The sequence below is a fragment of the Pleurodeles waltl genome, chromosome 9, assembly GCF_031143425.1.
Source record: "Pleurodeles waltl isolate 20211129_DDA chromosome 9, aPleWal1.hap1.20221129, whole genome shotgun sequence".
Lineage (NCBI taxonomy): Eukaryota > Metazoa > Chordata > Amphibia > Caudata > Salamandridae > Pleurodeles > Pleurodeles waltl.
Window position 1 is genome coordinate 212566073 of NC_090448.1, and position 20757 is coordinate 212586829.

General features: G+C 42.3%; 1 protein-coding gene across 1 annotated transcript in view; it reads right to left on the reverse strand.

Annotated features, from left to right (window-relative positions):
* LRIG1 (leucine rich repeats and immunoglobulin like domains 1) overlaps positions 1 to 20757 on the reverse strand; it is a 216694-nt gene that overhangs the window by 67576 nt on the left and 128361 nt on the right. Inside the window, exon 9 of the mRNA XM_069206570.1 lies at positions 14558 to 14638. Coding sequence (XP_069062671.1) covers positions 14558 to 14638 — 81 coding nt within the window. The remainder of the gene's footprint in view (positions 1 to 14557; positions 14639 to 20757) is intronic.

A 20757-nucleotide genomic window follows, 5' to 3' on the forward strand; every position in this document is an offset into this window, starting at 1 on the left:
CTACATATATCAGCAATAACACAGAACAGCAAGTGTATAACACCCAGAAGACACAATGAATCAATTTAAATGGAGCCCAGGTATACAACTTACTAAAACGTTATCAGATTCAATAAAAACAATTACAATTAATTACTTAGTGAACTTGCTCAACCCGACCCCTTCTGGCCCCCTAACGGCTCCCTAACGGACTCACAATGGCCTGTCCTTTGCCCGACCCCGCTCAGCCAGGGGCAGGATCAGTTTGATATCACCTTCGGGCGTGTGAGATCCGTTTGTTCTGCTTCCGTGGTGCTAGGGGACCTGGCTAAAGTAGTCCCGTCCTGGTCCGTCAACGCTCCTCCCACACAGCGGTCGTAACGTCAGGCGACGGCGGGGGGGAGACGTGGAGGTCAGCAGAGGGAACAAAAGGGACAGCACCCCCCGAGGACCACAAGGGCACACAGGTATGCTGCACGATACAGGTGTAATTAAATTACAGCATTAATATGTCTGTGACCAGATATTAAAGAGGGGTGGCCCAGCCCAGCCTCTTCCTGTCGATGACGGGCGAAGGACGGGCCCGCCCTTGGCCCGGGCTTCGCCCGGGCGCCGCCCGCGCGCGTCCCGCGGTTGCGGGCGCGCTGTATGGTTAAGAAGGGCTTCCCGCCCTATCAGCAGCTGAGGCTGGCTCCGACAATGTTTAAAGGGCTCCCGCCCAGGAAAGAAGTTGTGCGCGTCCCGCGGTTGCGGGCGCGCTGTGAGGTTAAGAAGGGCTTCCCGCCCTATCAGCAGCTGAGGCTGGCTCCGACAATGTTTAAAGGGCTCCCGCCCAGGAAAGAAGTTGTGCGCGTCCCGCGGTTGCGGGCGCGCTGTGAGGTTAAGAAGGGCTTCCCGCCCTATCAGCAGCTGAGGCTGGCTCCGACAATGTTTAAAGGGCTCCCGCCCAGGAAAGAAGTTGTGCGCGTCCCGCGGTTGCGGGCGCGCTGTGAGGTTAAGAAGGGCTTCCCGCCCTATCAGCAGCTGAGGCTGGCTCCGACAATGTTTAAAGGGCTCCCGCCCAGGAAAGAAGTTGTGCGCGTCCCGCGGTTGCGGGCGCGCTGTGAGGTTAAGAAGGGCTTCCCGCCCTATCAGCAGCTGAGGCTGGCTCCGACAATGTTTAAAGGGCTCCCGCCCAGGAAAGAAGTTGTGCGCGTCCCGCGGTTGCGGGTGCGCTGTGAGGTTAAGAAGGGCTTCCCGCCCTATCAGCAGCTGAGGCTGGCTCCGACAATGTTTAAAGGGCTCCCGCCCAGGAAAGAAGTTGTGCGCGTCCCGCGGTTGCGGGCGCGCTGTGAGGTTAAGAAGGGCTTCCCGCCCTATCAGCAGCTGAGGCTGGCTCCGACAATGTTTAAAGGGCTCCCGCCCAGGAAAGAAGTTGTGCGCGTCCCGCAGTTGCGGGCGCGCTGTGAGGTTAAGAAGGGCTTCCCGCCCTATCAGCAGCTGAGGCTGGCTCCGACAATGTTTAAAGGGCTCCCGCCCAGGAAAGAAGTTGTGCGCGTCCCGCGGTTGCGGGCGCGCTGTGAGGTTAAGAAGGGCTTCCCGCCCTATCAGCAGCTGAGGCTGGCTCCGACAATGTTTAAAGGGCTCCCGCCCAGGAAAGAAGTTGTGCGCGTCCCCGTTGTGTTGTGTTGTTAATGTAGAAACAGGCTGCATTAAACTTACAACGGAAAGAATAAAAGATTTTTCTAAGAAATAATTAGTTGGCAATTTATACATCAGCCGCTCATTTAGGCATAGTTTCTGCTATACTACACCCACGGTATAGACTCGAGCTGCTTTAGCTCCGAGCAGTGCATCAAACAGAGGGCATATTCCTATATTTTAATATATTGTATAGAAAATACAAGATGCTATATACGTTTTTCCATCAGCACTAAAAGGGACACTGAGTGTCTGGCAAGTCGTCTTTTGTGTACGCATGTACACAAAGCCCTATCCTATGAGGTGTTTTTAAAAGATGCAACATTAACCATCTACTATAGTTTGAACAATATCTGGATGAATGCATGATAGTAATTAGTTTTTCGGTAAAGCAGGCAATTAGATCACTGGAGAGCTTCTCGGTATTGCAACAACGTTTTAAATAGAAGAGTTACAGAAGAAGGATAGGTATTCGCATTGCAGGATCAACAGACATTCCAAGTAGCGGCATTAACCCACAAAACTATCTTACCAGATAGACTACATCCTTGTCAAAAAGACTGACAGTACTTAAAGGCTTAAGGCCATTGCTCAATCAACATATCTTGTCTGGAAGCACACACAATATCCATTGCAGTAGGTGGCCCACACCTTAATTCAACTATACCAAAAATGAATTTTGTAATGTATTGCATTGTAGCTTTTCACAGCGCTTAGTATACCTCGTGACAGCACCTTGTTCTATGGTGCATACAAGAACTAGTTTTGATGAGTTTTCAACAAACTAAAATTACATTTTTTATGATATTAATACTGTAGTCACTTCGGGAAGAATGGAGGAATGGGCTTTATGGTGAAATCATGTATGTATTCAAGTTAAACCCTCAATACCCATTTATAGATTGTCTTTGAACCAGAAATACAGGTGTATCTGTCCTCAGCAGAGAGTTTTCAGATGCACAGGAAACTGATGATCAAGGACCATGCACTGAAGAGGCTGGACAGATGCAAAAAGGGCAAAGGAGTGCTTTGGACTACGTTACATATAAAACAAACACGGAAGCTACGATTACAGAGAAAAAAGGAAGAAAAAAATGGCAGGGCGCGCACTCCAAGAGAAGTGTAAGAGTAAAAAACATTCATATTGCAAGTTGTTCATACCTAAGCAACTTTTTAAGTTATTGGTCTCAACCATAAAAAATAGTCTTTTCACAAAAGCCAAGTGATTCACAGGAAAGAGAAGTGCCAAAGCTGGCAGCCGCCTCCAGCTGCAGTGTAATGGAGAAGTCATGCCATTGTTAGGAAGCCATCCTCCACAGAGGACAAACTGTGCCACAGCTGTACGGCTAACCCCGGCCAAGACAAAGCAGGCCCACCACATCACTGTGAATGGATCCCGAACAGAAGGCAGCCTGTGTGACAGCTGAAATCCGAAGTCAAAATGAATTAGTGGAAGTTAAAAAAAAAAAAAAAAAAGGTGGCAAACTCATAAGAGCAAAAAACAGAAAGCAGCAAATACTCAATCTGAAAATAAAAGAATAATAAGATTTAGTGTGTGTCCGAGTGACACGCCCTACTCAGGAGACGTGATTGATGGAAGTGAATTCAGAGTGAGCATAGAAGGTCTACAGTTTATAATCTATGCCAAGGCTAGTACAACAGTGCCTCAAACACAAACACTTATGTGTACACAGACAACTCAAGGTCTGGTCCAATAGTCAACTGGGTTACTAACCTGAGCTATTTAGAAACATCTAACCAATTGGTACTCACAAACATTTGCTCAGGGACCAAAATGTACACTCCGAGGTGTGCTCGAGGGCCGCACAGATGCGGTGGCATTCCCAAGGAGCCAGGGTGGGTTGGAAATTATAGCGATAGAAAAGAAAAACATACCTTTTCAAAAGATAACTAGGAATAATTAATAAAAAAATAAAATAAAAAAAAGTTTAAATATTTTCCATCACCTTATCTTATACATTTTTTTAATTGTGTAGGCTAGGTTATAATGTGTCTAGTAAGTTTTTTAATTTATTACAAGCATTTTCACAGTGCTGCCACAGGAAGGGACCTCGTAGCATTATAGTTGCGCATCACTTTTCCGCTGTGGGCCACCAATAATGTACTTCAGTGACTCTCTACACGCATAGACGTGAATTCTGTAGAAATCGCATTAACTGTGCTTCCTTTCCAAAACCATACATTTCCATAGACCAGCTTCCCTTGCACTCATTATTCATTTAAGGTATTTGCATTACATTTCATATTCAGGTACCTGTAGGATATAAGAACATCAAAATAGTTACAGAATTTTTTTTATTTATTTTTTTATTTACTTGTCTACCAACCCTCCCCTACACTCACTGATCCTGCTCCATTATACCCACGACAACATTTCCCATATATTTTTAAGCACTTTCACAGTCCTCTCATATAACCTTTCACCAATGAGCAAGGCTGCCTTGTTGATATAGTAGAAGGTGAAATGGCTAAAGAAACAAAGACCATAACCGTTCAGCAAAAAAAAGCTGCTTCTGCAACATGGTTGTTGTCTTTCTGATTATAGGCTTTGTTTCTAAAGCCATTTCTTGTTCTATGAGCAGGTTAGTGCTGCTCATAAAACAAGCTGAACTAACTACAGAAACCTAGCCTAGAATCACAGGACGATGTTTCTTGGTTACCAGAATTAGCCAATAACTGAACTGGAGCAACTTTTTCTCACAATTTACTAGGGGCCTCAGAAGATGATCAGCGGGCCACACGGAAAGGTCTAACGGGTGCTGGTCCACGGGCCGTACTTGGCGTACAAAAGATGTAACATTTGTTACCAAAAGCCACAACCAAATATGCAATAATGTAATCACAACCAGAGACAACAACGTAGAAAGCAGAGTCGACGCCATCTTAAAATGCTCACAGAAGCTTCAAGCTGAAACACAAAGATCTTTTAAATTCATCACCTTCAAATACTAAGAGCACCACTATCCCCAACCATCTCTACATAAACTGTAAACTTCGTACTTGTATAGCGCACTACTCACCCGTTAGGGTCTCAAGGCGCTGTACGCATACCGCTGTGGAACCCCTCCTTGCTTTTCCCTGTGAGGTGCCCACTCCTGGGCAACCTCCAAGGTGAAGCCAGGCATCCCAGCGCTGTTGGGGCCGTTGTGGAGATTAAGCAAGCTATTGCCCAGAGTTACAGAGTGGGTCCCATGAATTAGATTAGGCACCGATGCGAGAATTATCAGGTCGGAGGAAATTTAGCCCAAGACCCGCCAAGGCAGGAATTGAACCCTGGTCCCGGGCCAGATTTCTGCATCAGGGTCTGCCGCTCTAACCATTGAGCCACACTTCTACATAAAGTATGCAACCTGCTGCCACAGCCGAGACTTTAGTCTTTCATCCTAAAACCAAGATTTTATCTATAATTGTCTCTTCCCACCCAAATATCTTTTTGCATCTTAACGCATAGAATAGACTCCTCAACCAACCTCACAAGCAATATAATCCACTAACAATTATTTACATTCTTCCCAACATTTAAACCCTTCAACACTGTTCACAATATCACTGCTCTGCATCAAAAAGATGATATGTGATCTAAAGCACAAGGTAAAAAAAAAACAATTGAATGTTACTGAACTGGAACAAGATTACCACACTGCAGAATACTTAGGGCCTGTTTACAAGTTCGGTGGTCTTGTCACCACTGTCATGGTGGTGTTGGAAACTCCGACCTCCGAGTAGGTGGTCTGCCAGCCGAATTACGATGTTGGCGGTTTGCTGAACTAGACACCGCCGGAGTACCCCCGACATGGACAGCCACCTGCCGAACACCTTGAAGGTGGCTGTGGAAAAGCAGCTGTCAGAGGGCGGTACAGACAAGGGTACCACCATCCATATTCCGATGTGCTTTTCGGTCGGGGCAACTGTGGCGGAGAGACCACCTGCTTTGAGGTGGCATTATCGAAGGAAATGGGGCGCTAGCTCCCCCATTCCTTTCTTTTCCCTTCAGTCTACAGTGTGGGCACTACGTCTAGGGCCACCCCTTAATAGCAGCAACTTCACCCCAAAAGAATAAAGATAAGTAACCTTTTGCATTTTTCAACTGCAACTGAAATGGCCATATACGGCCCAGGGTCCAGAAATGGAATGGTACATGTACAAAGTATTTTTACACATGTCACCCATATGTGTACCATTTGGTCCAAATGTACACACCTGCATTGATACAAATGTATTGCTGATCGTGTCCTTCGCCGGTCCACCGCCTTCAGGAACACTGCTGCTAGGCCAGTGCTAACACTGTAATACGGCGAGAGATCGTTAACTCAGTGTTCTTTTTGGGACTGCCGCCTTGGCGATATGGTGGTCCGACCGCCAAACCCGTTATCGGGCCCGAAGTAGAGATGGCCATTTATGGGTCTGCTATTAGGATAATCTCATGGTACAGACCTTGCACTGCTTACCTTGGACTCCATTCTGCATATAACCGGTGGTTTAGCCTGTAGCAGATTTTGATCTACTAATTTCAATACTCAGGAGAACAGAGAAATAAAATATTTTCATTCAGAAAGTGGTCAGAAAGCAGGTGGATGCATCACAAGTATGGCACAGAATTTTAAAGACCACATGATGCCTGACCATTGGCCAGTTCACCAATCTCCCCTGCTGTGAAATGGAATCAAGGTTTTGTAAGGCCTTAAGAAATCAGACCAGGTTCACCTGCTACCTCCCAACATGCAGAGTCCAGAACATTATACTTACAAAGAGAGTTGGCATCCACACACGGCTTTAAGATTTAAGCATATGTGCATAGCGTTTTAATATTTGTATGTTTGATGGCCTAGGGCTTTGGATGAGTCAAACTACGTACCTTTCACAGTATACACTTTGCCCTTGGCTTCTTCACAAACCTGGTCCCTGCTAAGTAAAACTGCATAAACAAATACATATGTACTATTTGTTCACGCTGAATTAATGTATGATCTTAACATCTCAACAGAATCCTGAGGTCAATAGACTATTAATTGACCTGTCATAAAAATTCATAAGCTGCAATATCCCAAATATTCTCTCTAAATCCAGGTTTGTTAAGTGTATATTATCGGAGAGGGAGCCTGATCATGCTGAACTACCTTTATCAGAGTTAAGATAACTTAAGCCCTGAGTCGCTCTAGCAACAAAAGCACACTTAAAAGGACATTAATACTGAAGAATGAAAAGCAACTGTAAAATCCAAAGACACGCTGTAACAGCACAACCCATCGAACCACAGCTATGGCAACACAGAGTTAACTTTTTGGAAAATATAAAGGTGAACAACTTGCATACAGGTTTACAACAGTGAGAAAAAAAAAATTCACTCGGACATATCAAATGCTTCCTAAGAAGGAAGAACCGATTAAGGTTTGGTTTATTTCATTTTGTTTCAAGGGGAGTTTTTTGGTCCAGCTTGACAGCACACCTGTCACCAGATGTAATGTGATCAACATACATAAGTCCTTTCAAGAGCATTACAGAAAGGAACTTAGCTCCACCCACATGCTGGTAGCCAGGAGTAAATTTTTTGGTTGGGCAGAAGTTGTGTTTCCACAGAAAAAAATAAAATCACAGCAGTGATTATTTCATTTACCCAGCTGCCTGAGCCAGCAGCAGTACCGCTGCCTGAGCTTGAACTTTCAGGGGAACACAAGACAATGTAATGCTGTTAAAGTGTCTTAGATAACTACACAATGTATGGCGTTTTTTTTCTGGCAGTAACACAGATCCCTGCTCTCCTTCCATTACAAACTTAGAAGTGCAGTTTTGTGTTTGAGAGCTGTATGGGATACCCAGGGCAACACTAATCTACATTGATTTTTCGGTCTGACTTGGCAGTACAAGTGTTTCGTGACCTTATGTGATCAGCAAAAAAGAACTTTCGAAGTAATACTAAGAGAGAAGCTTAGGCTCCTACCACATGCTGGTTCCTGAGTACATAATTTGACTGGGCAAATTTGCATCCATCCACTAAAAAACCTGCTTGTATTGCATTTTTTGACTTGTGGAAAAACTTATACTTAGTACAGAAGGACTATGTCGGCTATAGGACAGATATGTTTATCTTTAAAAGTTAGGATAAAGACAATATGCTGGACATATTGATTGTGAAAACCGTACGTTGAATCAATAGGCATTCAAGGCCAGGTTATTTTTACTCTCTATTAAAGCCTACAGATTGGTATTTTGTTACATGGAATCTTACAAATTACAATAGTAGGCAAGGGTTTTGGTGCTGGTTACCCCCGCTAACAAATTGTGGGCAAAGAAGACTTGCACTAGTCACAATCCTTGTTAGGCCCTCTTAAGAGAGAGTATTTTTGCTCTGTCAACTGTAATTTTGTATATTATGTAATTTTATAAATATGCCTAATGGTTGCCTTGTGGTAAGGCTTAAGCTTAGAACAGGAGGCCTCATTCGGTTATGGTGACAAGCCAATGATAACAGCTAGAGGCCTGAATTCTTCATTAGGAAAAAATATTTCAGATGCCACAGGTTTGATCTATTTATTATGAAAAGTTATGATAATCGCAGTAGGCCCGACATACTGATTTTGAAAAGCATATGTTAAAATAGATAGTTCTCTGTATTGAAGCCTACAGATAGGTATTTTGTTACATGAAATGTCACAGACCACCTTTGTCGGGAAGGATTAGTGTGCTGGTTACCGCCTCTGACAAACGGTAGGAGAAGAATGTACTGTAATAATTCTTGACAGAACCTCTAAGTTCTGTCTGGGTCTTGTAATAAAAATAGGAAATTGCGACATACATGTAGATTGATGCATAGACAGATAGGTAGGTAGACAAATGACAGAACAGATAGTCTATCTATCTATCTTATCTAGCTTTCCATCTATCTATCGAGTATCATATAAACTCTACTTCCATCAATGGCAGCATACTGCCTGGGCAATGACCACATCAATCATGGCTCTCTTGCCCTGTGGACACCAACATTTTCTGATCACATGAGTACATCCACCTTAAAATGACTGCACTTCAGTATCAGGGCTGCTTGGCCAGTCTTCTAGTTTTTAATTTTCTTCTTTTATTACTACCCTTTCATTTCTTTGCATCTCTTTTGTTTACTGTTTCTTAAATTGATACTACAGCTCTCCAGGCAGTACTAATGGGCTGTTTGAAGTCCATTTTATCTGCAATGCACCGCATCTCACAAGGCTACTTACTCCAGAAGACCATTATGGAATGCTGTTACTCATATTGTACGATTCCAAGATGGGCTACACGTTGGTTCTAAATGTGGGGGCCAAACTGGCACTTTAAAAGAACAATATACTATTTACAATACCGCCGCAAGACGGACACCCACTGGTGTGCTTAACCTTTTTAGTGCAAGCATATGCCCGCTGTGTTTAGCAGGTTTTCTTTCTTCAACATGTATTCTTTTATTTATCTTGAACATATTGGTTGTTTGTGTGTTTTTATTATGGTTCTGTCAGACTGAATTGAAAAAAGAGTCAGTGGATGGATGAATGGGCGCATGAGTGCAAAGATAAGTGATAATGCATGTCTATGACTTAGTGAGTAAAAACATCAATAACAAAAGACACTTTCATTCATAAGGCGGGCCTATTGGCACTACCAGCGCTTGCTTGCTTTTTTTTGGCTTAAATGTCCTTCTGTTGTACAATAAAGCTTGTGATTACAAAAGAACAACTACAGCGGAATTACCATAAACCGACGCTTAAATCGGTTCCATTTACATTAATACATGCACTGCCTAAACACCTGAGAACACAGTGTTTACCAAGTTAAAATGCAACATAAGAGGCAAAGCTGTGCCACACACTTTCGAAAAATAGCACTAAATGCAAATTTAGACAAAGTTCAGCAAACCAAGCCACTTGCAAGTAAGGGCCCCAACAAAGCCGGATCTGTGTCAAGCTGGCTAAATCATTCATCTAATACTGCCCTCCAGCAATTGAGCTGAGCGCTGGCACGCAGCCAGCCTCATAGTATCTTTGTGTGTCATTTATTTAATCGGAAACAAATTGCTGTTCTAAGTCTCAAGTACAAAATGAAAAACTACAAAGGGGCACCAAAAGCTTAGATTTCAGGCAGTTAACTCCCAGCCTTCGTGAAGCGACCGAGCCTGGTTCCTCTAGTCAACAAACCGCACTTTCACTTCCGGGTCCACTCAGTAAACACCATTAGCCTGCAGAGTTGAGCACACGAGGCCTGCCCGCTGCTGCTAAACGTCCAACACGAGAGGTGTCAGAGAAAGCAGATGTTTGCGGAAAAGGCAATAAGCAATGCCACGTTTTATGAAGAATAAGTGGTGAAGAAGGAGTAACTAGAGAGGAAATTGGATAATTTTGCATGGCATTATACTGTGAGGGTACATTTACATTATTTTGTATTACAAAATGTTTGGCTTATAAATTAAATATCTTTAGATCACGCTATGCAGCGATCACCACAATTAACTGGACTGTTAAACTTATAAAGACCTTTCTGCCCTCCCAGCTTCGAAGTGCTTTAAAGAAACGGTTGAAAGTTGTTCCAACTCAATGGCTTTCTATTTGCTAGAAGACTGACAGGCTACATGAACCTTAAAGCAAAGTCTAACCCAATTAAGCGATGCATCCGGATACTCTAAGTAACTGACAAATATGAGAAATACACAAAAGGTCAAAAAGCTCTATTTTGTGTTTTATAACAAACGTTATTAAGTTTTATATGGCATGATAACATCACCCCACCGTTGACCACTGTAGGAGGTCATCCAAAGCCACAGCATAGAGGACCTTAACAAGTTCATCAGAGGGCCCCCGCACCCTCTGGTCAAGCCAGAGTATTCCCACCAGGTCTCCCAGATGTTTGTAATTTTACAGAGACATTCCCAAAAACTTCTATTTAACATGCTTTCGGGCTCGCTTTCTCCTCTTCGTTCTCATTTCCCTTTACATTCATTTCTAACAACATATTATAGATGTGATTGTGTCATTCTTTCTGACTCCAAGGAACAGTGGTTTACAGCAAAAGAATTGGCAGATGCACTCACCCATCTTCTTCAGTTGCTGATTGTGTATTTCTTAAATCAGCAAGAATGGTGAAATATGATCTAGCTTGATACTGTGGAATAGTGTTTTCTTGAAGTAAAGGAGATTTACACTGTAGAATCAATGTTTCTAGTGTTACCCTAGTCTCTCCTAGACTAAATCTATATAATGGGCAAGTATGATATATTAAGGACACTTTAAGGCACGGAGTGTAGAGGGGGAACAACAACTGGCACAAACATAAAACAAAATCAAGTATATTTATGACTCACATAATATCAAGATAAAATATAGTTCCCTCCTGAAATACTTTCCTGGTCATTTTATGAGAGAGAAATCGTGAACTGAACTGGATACATTTTACACAACTTCCATAATAGACCTGACAGTGAATAAATGGATGGGATACGCCTTATAGATTTTAATATCTTAGAATGTAGCTCTGTCTCTTCCCGTGTTTCCACAACTTGAGTCAGTATTGTAATTGCTTTGATGTAAAGTGACTCCTGGGTGGTACTTCGTGAAATAGCATCTACAAAGCTTTGTGAAGCATTTAAAGATATCTTCTCTGGGTTGTAGCAGTTGCCCCAAATAAGACTTCAGACAAAGCTGTATGATGCTCATAATGGCAGGACCCGACTAATGAGCTATATAACCTACAGTAGACATTCATTACAGGACTGTAATGTTGCATGTAATAATTTCACCACTCATGCTTGCCAGCTAGTAAGCACAAAAGCAGTGGCTGAACGGGTCACCAGTTATTGGATTTTGCAGCCCGGAATATTGGAGATGAGTTAGTTCCCCATAATGCGTTTCATGCCCGCCTGGATCTTCAGCGCCTTCCTGCTCCAAAGTGGAGAAGTTCATCTATAATTCAGTGCAGGAAAAAAGGGACTGGCCTTTCCCCTCTGCCACACCAGCTTTAACACTTTCATGGCATGGAGTAACAAACACCACTGCGTCCCCGAAGTGCAATCCATTCCACATCAAAGACACTGCTCCAGAGGCGCTCTCCACAGAGCGGAGGCGATTATTAATTTATCGCTACCCTTCCCCCATATTACTCAATTACTTCTCTACACTACTTAAATGCACTACAACATACAGCGCAAGGACAGGCTTACAAAAAAAGCCTCGCCTCGCTCTCTGAAATCACATTCCTCATGCTGCAGAGAAACGGTGGGGATTTGTTACTGATTGTTTAAATGGATGTTACTATTACTTTTAACTGATCAAGTGCAATTGTTTTCAGTAGATCTATGCTAGGCAAATGACTTCCTCTAGCCTTTAACGTTAAACATTTTTCATATTACCATAAAATCACAAGTGTGCCTCAACACGCAAAGTATATATTTGAAATAACTATGCACACGGTGCATACTTGAGTGGTACACACTAGATTTAACCAGTTCATTATTTTCAACATACTTTATATGACAATTTTACACCTAAAAGAAAAACAATTTCTCTGTTTGGATGCGATGTATGCAACAAAATTAATGAAATAAAGAATTTAGAAAATAATGAATGGCTCACAAGCAAATCATCCTTTATAACTAGCGCTACTCCCTGTTCCGAAAAAAGCCAGTTTAAACCTTGATAACATTCATTTTGCAGCTAGAATTCTAAAAATCTGTAGCTGTTTTCATGTCTGATTTTCGGTGAAAGCTTACAATGGACATAAATAAAGCAGTTAATATTTTAAAATGTTATTTCCTACTAAACTTTCAACACGTGGCTTCATGAGACAACATCTGTTTAGTATATTTATAGAGAGAGATGCACCGAGGTGCCCCATGCTTCAAAAGAACGCAAGAATCTCCTCTTAGTACAGCCAACTAATTCAAGGGCCATCATCAGCATCCTGACATTTACTAGTTGGCTCCAACAGATTAGTCTGCATTAGCTTGGAAACCACTATGATGTAAGGAAAGTGAATTCAAAGCCATTGCAAAATTAATTTGTCTCTGCACTAAATAGAGGATATGAAACTAACCTATAGTGACCACATCAATACTACAAGTGAAATGTTCAGATAGTCCACATTATAGGAAGGTCTGAAGGGGTCGAAAAGGACCTACAGCTGTAAAAACAAACATTTGCAATGCAGTGGGGCTCACGTTTGCTTGAGTTAACGTTGTAAGTTCCTAACTTTTCTTGGAACATAAATTGAAAATTAAAAGTAAAACATTAGTTGACATTAGCAAGTTGATTCAAAGCGCCATGGCTGCCACGAGCATGAGCGTGAAGGAGAAACACAAAAGGTAAAAGAAGTTCACTCGCAGTAAAATGGATCAGCAGACGTGCAATTATTCATGTAACGGGGTCGATAGCCAAGGCGGTATAAAATTGCCCCAAGAAGGGACAAGCCTAAAGCATTTACCAATAATAACAAAGGATTTTTGAAAGGCAAGCCCATGAACAAGTGATAATGATGGGCATGCGGTGGGTCTGGTTAAAAGCCCACAGATAGATTACAGCAGATCAGAGCGTTTGTGCGCTTGACCTAATAAAGTAAGGATAAAAACAGGGTGACATGGAAGCCATAACAGGCAAGCACTGGCAGGGCAAACATGCCAACAAATGCCAGCATAGCACATTAAAGGCAATAGGAGTGATAGAGCTCTACCGTAAAGTAGTCCTTGAGAAGTTCAACATAAGCACTGAAATGGAGGAAGCGCACACTGAAATAGCTGTAGCTTTATGTGATAGATGAATACTCCACTGTCCTGAGCTAAGAAGTGAGTGACACAGTCTTAAGTAAGTGGCTGAAAGTGACTGGTTGATGAAAACCAAATGTTGAGGAGGAGCAAAAGGATGTGTATGTTAAGTAATGAGTCCGTCTGATGGCTGAGCTGCCAAAACCCAAACCTAAAAGGAAAATAGGAGATGGGACTGAAAATAAATTAGAAAATCAACGTATCTTGTCTTCCTAGTGACGTAAATTTTAAAAGGAAGCCAAGAAGGAATGTAATCTGCTCAAATACTTTTTAGCATGAAACTCAAGTTGCCACTTAAGAAGCATGGATTTAACATCCAATGTGAACACGCTGATCCAGTGAGCTACCCAAAACTATTTTCAATTTAAATCCAATCCAAAGGCTTAACAACTCCACCAATTATTTAAAAAAAAAGAGGAAATGGACATTGTTATTGTCCAGTGGCTTAGATTTCAAAATTAAAAGAAACATATTGCTTCCAAATTCATTCCATCAGTATCACACTCTATATGCTGGTCCTTTAAAACTACTATATTGCTCCAAATGAAGCACTCCAAGCAAGCATTTGCACACACAAAATATAAACAATTCCTTTAGGAAATCTAGGGTAACAACCATTTGCTGGCATAAGTGAGAAGCATATAATTTCCAATGACTCATAACAGGGCTGATGACAAAACGTACAGGCATATATCAGAAGTATTAACGTGGACTGAAGCAGCATTATTGTTTAGAGGTTTGAAAACACAGACACAAGAATAAGGAAAGGCAAGTAGCAAAGTAAATATGTAAACGTCTCTACCACATCTTGTATCACACCTTATTCTACCACTGCCTGTTAAAGAAGCTGCAACTTTGGAGCAAAATGTTCTCTTGAATTTCTGAAATACTGTGCTGCTAATAACAGAACAACCACGATCAGAAATCCCCACACAACTAACAGCACAATTTACAAAGAGATGTAAGACACAGGACAGTGGCTTGCTACACAAAAGACTAAACACGTTGCATGGAACTTTCTCATTCATGCAATCAAAACAAAGACCACCTTACAAATGCATTCGCAATCAGGCATCTTAAAAAGGCCTTGAGAGAAGGAATACTCACAGCTTGGTCAGGCTCTCCAAGCCTGCAAAGGCCCCATTGGTGTCTTCTATTGTGCCAGAGATCTCGTTATGGTCCAGGTCTCTGAAAGACAGACACAAAAAGTTTCAATCAGTTTCTCAGTGCTGGGCTTCCTCTTTAGGAGAGAAGATGAAATGTTTAGAAGCAGCATGTAAACAGTCTGCACTTTGTGCCTGCCACACATTTCCTTTCCCACGTCAATGAGGATTGGCTGTCTCGTTTTTCTTTTCTTGTTTCACTTGTCCTCTCTTGGACAATGCACACTGCTTAGAAACCTTGCAAAATACTAATGACTACCCATGCCAGCCTTACACTTTGCACTATAAGGAGGTGATCAACATTTACTGTTCAAAACATTAGCATGGCTAACTTTGTATTTCTGAAGTCTGGCTTGGCAGTACAACTGCCTGCAGCCCTACTGTTACCAACTATTTAACATACACAGAGTGGACTTTGCTCCACTGGAGTAGTAACCAATCATCTCAAGCTGATGACTGTTGTATAATTCCCCCTTATTTGGAGGACTTGCATTCCAATGTATCACTGGCATTCCAATGCATCATGGACTGATACATCTCAAAAGTACCCTGCATTGTCCCTCGTTACGTTCTTTATCTGACATGCATTTTATTCACAAAGTACTTGCATTTTAAACATTTTAGGTGTGCCTCAAAATCCAAGCCAGACCCATTGGCCTTCCCAAAGCTTGTTTTGCTGGGTGTTGTCTGTACCCCTCAAAATCAATATTAAAAAAGCTTTGCAACTAGACTTGAATTCAGATTTTGCCATCTCCAACAAAACATTGCGAGTTGAGGATGACATGGGCGAAGTTTTGAAGGCACATTTAAAAAATGTACTGCAAAGGCCAATTATTGCACAACTCCATGTTCCTGTTGGTTATTCTGATGTCAGCAGAAGAGCAAAGAACTGAATTCCCATAATCTGCTCCCTGTGTGACCAGTACAAGAAGATAAAACCCCTGCCTAGAATTGTCCTTTATGAAATGTCTGGTTAAGTCTCAGCACAAGAACCTTTTGTTTCGAGTGTTGCCCTAGTTTTCTTCAAAGAAATGGCCTGTGTCCTGCCAGCAGCGAACATTCAAGGACCCCTTCGGACCTGGGGCCTTCTGTTCTCCTCCCAGGCAAAAAGCCCCTGGAAGCAGAACGAGGATGCTATTCAAATGTCGCCTATTCACTATCGGACGCTCGCTTTTATTAGACTGGCACTTTGTACTTATTTAACGGAATGAAAGAGCGCTGCTTGCTGCCATCTTTGTCACTAAGAGGGGAGAATTGCAAGATTCGCGGTTAGTGCAGAAAATGTACTTTTTTTTCTCTTTTTTTTTTTTTTTGTTTAAATGGACAGCAAAGCCCTCTCTGTTTTGCCCAGTCTTCCTTTGTATTCACACTCCTTCGCTCCCATGCCAATTTCCTATTCTTTCTGGCTGGCTGAGCCTGAATGCTTGCTGCCTTGTTAATCATTGTGCTGTGAAGTCGGGGAGCCTGACCTCTATCTGAATAGCTCCACATTTCATCGGCTTCACACCCACCGAAGGCGGAAGGACAATGGGGCCGTCATTAAAGCGCGCTTGGGTCTCTTTCACCAGGTGCAGGACCCAATGGGGAGCCCGCTTTATCGAATTAGAACTCTCCTTCCTCTGTGCGCGCTGGCAACAAAGGGGCTGCGGCAGAGAAGCAACGCCAAAGAGCTGAAGGGACGCGCAGAGTCCACTGCCCGCTTCCTGAAGGGCTGCCCTTTCATCCGCGACCTGGCAGCCAAAAAATGTCCCTTCTGAATACAGCGACTGAAGGGACTTAGGAGCCGGCTTGGAAAGCGCTACTGGCTGCAGAGGAAGGCATACAAATTCAACAGGGAATAAATGGCATATAAATTCAACAGAAAATAAATTGCATTCAGGCAGTGAATGTTCAAAAACCCCAAGCCCCACGTAGCTCCGCGTAAAAAGCAGCCCGTATGGCCCCATATTCCTCCCCGCTGAGTTATCTATGCGGTTTGGCGAGCTGGGTCTTTGCCGTCACGATTGTTTGTGTTAAAACAGGCACATGACAATTTCCAGTACATTAGGAAGCCGAATTCCGACTCTCACAGCCATACATAATGTGTATTGGAAGTGCTGATAATGCTAATATAATGGCCCTTCTGTGTATTAAAAAGTTTTCTCAAGGTTCGGTAACACTGATGACGAGTAAACCATGGGTTCTCATATTTTGTCCGAATCTTGAGTTAATCGTTTTTCAAAAATGTATTGTATGTCTGACATTAAATTGCCCGGGGCATCTTTATTGTTGCCAGAGAAATACTACTTTCTAGTTAGTGCGAGATGTCTGACACTATAGACTACATACAGCCAGATGATCTGAGGGCTTTGGACTGGCACAAGTCGTTGCCCAGGGACGTGTGTGATAGCATCCCTTGTATTTTAACAGTTTATAATTCTGTTTGATGGGGTAAGGGCAGGACAACCCAAATATCACCTGAAAGGCTATACCTATTCTATCTTTGTGGATGACACCGTCCTAATGCCCAGGTCACTTGACGGACTCAAAAACCCGATTGATACACGCCTCTACTGAGGATCTTGAGATTTACACTAACTTTTCTTAAAGCCTTATCCTCATCCTGAGCCCAAATACAACTAGATCCAAAATATTTCTTATTAAGGGTCATGTACTGGGGAAAGTTCAAGCTTTTTCAATTGACTTCGCCACTTGCCTCAGCAATAAACCCCTCAAAAGTAAATGCGTACTACCGTTTGCTAGGTCACATAGTTTTTTTTTTTTTTTTTTTTTTTTACATCTCACGCCTTCAAGTGGAGGAAAAATATAGAAATTTTTAGACACCTGTTAGGTCTGCCCACAGCACTCCACATTACTCATGCCACGAGGGATTGGAGTTGGAAGATTAAATAAACATGGTATTTCTCTTATTCTGGATTTCGGTCTGAATACATTTTGGCATATTTCTCAATTGTGAAAATATTCACAAATTTAAGTGGCTAAAATGGATTGACATGGAGTGTCAGGAGTTTGGGAGACCTGAGCTGTACAAGATCCAATGAACAAAGAACTACGATAAAACCTAGTTAAAATGCCTTTCGACAAGTAGGAAGTCAACTAAGCAGGAAATAGTAGCAATGAGATCATTTTTCATTCTTAAAACTACCATGGCAAGGTATCATTATCTAGGAGTCGCTCAAAGAGTATATTAACACAATTTACTATCGCGGTTTAGTTTGGGAATTATGCATAATCTACTATTTTCCCTAAAAAGGTGAGCTTTTATTCAGCAGTTTTGTGCCCACATGACAGCAGCTCTGTCCAAACAATTATGTACTTAATATTATATGAACATTACAGATTCACACGTTTGAAATACCCTGTCCCACGCTCGAAAGAAGAGAAGTTTGACAGATGTAGACTGGTCTTTTATTCGTTCAAATGCTATGACCCTCCTAACATATTATGTAACAAACATTGGTTTTTAATTGAGACTATCAAAATAAATTAATTTATTAATCACTGATTATCCAAATCAATTAGTTCTATGAGGGTGATGATGAATTTAGCTGGATTAATGAATTGTACTTCAACTGTAAGTATTGCACGTGTGTTTCATGGTTAATATTTTCTTTACTGCAATAAACGTCTGCAGAATGAGGTACAACATGGATTTTATGAGTGTTGTTGTCATTGCACACAAAGAAACTGAAGACATTAAATACAATAGCAGGTCTGAAAATAGTAAATGATAACTAATAGAAAGGAACCAAAATCGCTTGCAAAATAAAGTACTGTCCCATCAGACATGGCACTGGCAAGCACTTCTTTTTAGGTAAATGCACACGTGATCTGGCAAGATGCCAGCTTCTCACAGTGCAAGACAGACAATGACTGAATCATGCTACCATATTCGCCAAAGCAAAGTGAGAATTATAGCACCCCAATAAATGAAGGGGACTGCTTAAAGCCCCTGTAAGTGAATACACGTTTTGATTACATGAGGCTGTAAAAAAACCAAAATCTGGTCCTCAGGCAGGCCTAAACGTGAGCCAAACATTGTAAAAGATATGTGGAATAGGGTACAGTATGTAATTTCAAACATACTGGATTTCCAGAAGTCAGCTTTGTTCTCCAGAGATAAATGAAAATTGCCTTATGTGCAATAGAGGATGTTCTCTTTTAGAGCCTTGGACAGTGTGGGATTGATAGCTTTAATAGCAATAAAGATTTTGGCTGCTTAACCATACACACCATGGTCCTTTCCAGCGCCGTGGGCACACTGGTGTGTCGGGGGTAGACCTATCCTTTGAAAAACAACTTCCTAATTCACCGCTCTGCAAAAATAGAGCAGAACATCTGGGACATCGCTAATTAGATAGCTTTTGCAAATGTGATGCAATTCTTAGTCTGTTATCATCATTTAGAAAGCATGAACAGCATCAAAGGTAAGGTCAAATTACGCAAGTATGCTGTCTTCTGAAAATGCATGAAGTGAAACGGTTGTCTACTTGAAGCGACAGCTACGTGAGGGCAAAGGAGGGCTTGCTATTTAGACTGCTGCAAGCATCATACATGGTTTAATTCAATATTTTTAAGTCTGAATGCGAATTTCCTTACAGCTGTCTTTATAGTGTTTACCAGTTTACCCTGCCCACAATGAATATTAGAGCATTATAGGCCTTTATGGAACCTATAACGAGGGAGAGGGACTTTAACAATGGGTATAGCCCCAAGGCACAAGGCTATTAAAATATTCCACAAAGTGAGGGCAGAATGATCGAAATTAAAAATGGGGACACAATCAGACAAACATTGGAATGTTGGAGCAGAAGGCCTATACCAGCCATTAATAGCCCTGAGCCACTCCACTGTCTTCAGTGGAGCTCCCAATATAGCCGTACAGCCTGCTGCAGAGGGCTATACCAGTTATTAAAGGCACTGAACGAGTTACAGGCCCTTGCCGCAGCCTCCTAGCATAATCCTTCTGCTCCAACATTCCTTCTAAAATGTTGGAGCACAAGGAATATACTAGCCATTATAAGGCCAGAGCCACTGCACTGTATTCAATGGAGCTCTCAACATTCCAATGTTTAAATTACAGACTTCTTCCTGTGCTGGCAACGAGGAGCTAGGGAGGTGGGGTAGGGGGCAGAATATTATCAATATATACATATATATATATACATATATATATATATTTATTAAAAAAAAATATATATATATATATATATATATATTTTTTAAACTTACTTGAGCGCTGCAGCGCCACTCCTCCATCCTCTAAGCAGGCACAGGCTTGCTAGCCTGCACTGCAGCCTACTCTGATGCTGCTCAGAGCAGTGTTAGGATTGGCTGGAGCGCCCAGCCAGGGCGCTCCCAGGCAGATTGGGAGCCTGTGCCTTTTCTCTGCAGCCCGGCAAGACAGTGCTGTGCTGGAGAGAGCACAGTGGGCATGTGTGTTTGCCCAGTCCGAAACGAATGGCCAAACACACGTGCACTGAGGGGAGTGCACAGTGCACTCCCCTCGTCATCCCCCATGGCCCCGCCCATTTAACCACGAAAGGATAATAAACATGGTTTATTATCCTGTTGTTGCTAAAGATTTGCAGCGCCTGCTGCTTGGGGGGTGGGGGGAGCTAACGCTCCTCTGCCATAGTGGAGGAGCCGCTGCTGCTCCCCGATCTAGCAGAGAATCCAACTTGCACTGAGCTATGACATCACCATTAGCCCTCCTTGGCTTGCTTTCTACAGTAAAGACAACCATTTATGTGGTCCCGTGAGAAGCCATGAAAAACATGACCGTATAAACACCAATGTCTCTTATGTCTCGGATTAGATAGGCACTGCTTCTGGCACAAAAAAATGACAATATGAGACCAAACTCATTTAATAAACTACCAAGTACAGAAATTAATGAGGGACTTATTCATGCAGAAGTTAAACACGAACCAGCTCTTTTGTGGCTTTTATTACCAATAATGTATTGATTATAGGGAAAGGTTTGAGTATCCTTTCCAGTATGTGTCACCAACGCGAGACACCAATGGAGCATTACTTTCTAAAAATCTTGACTAATCTATCAACTAATTCTAAGCACCATCACGTTTCCCCACACTTGTGGAAGAGCCAAGAATGGCTGCAATTGAAACTACAAGCAGGTAA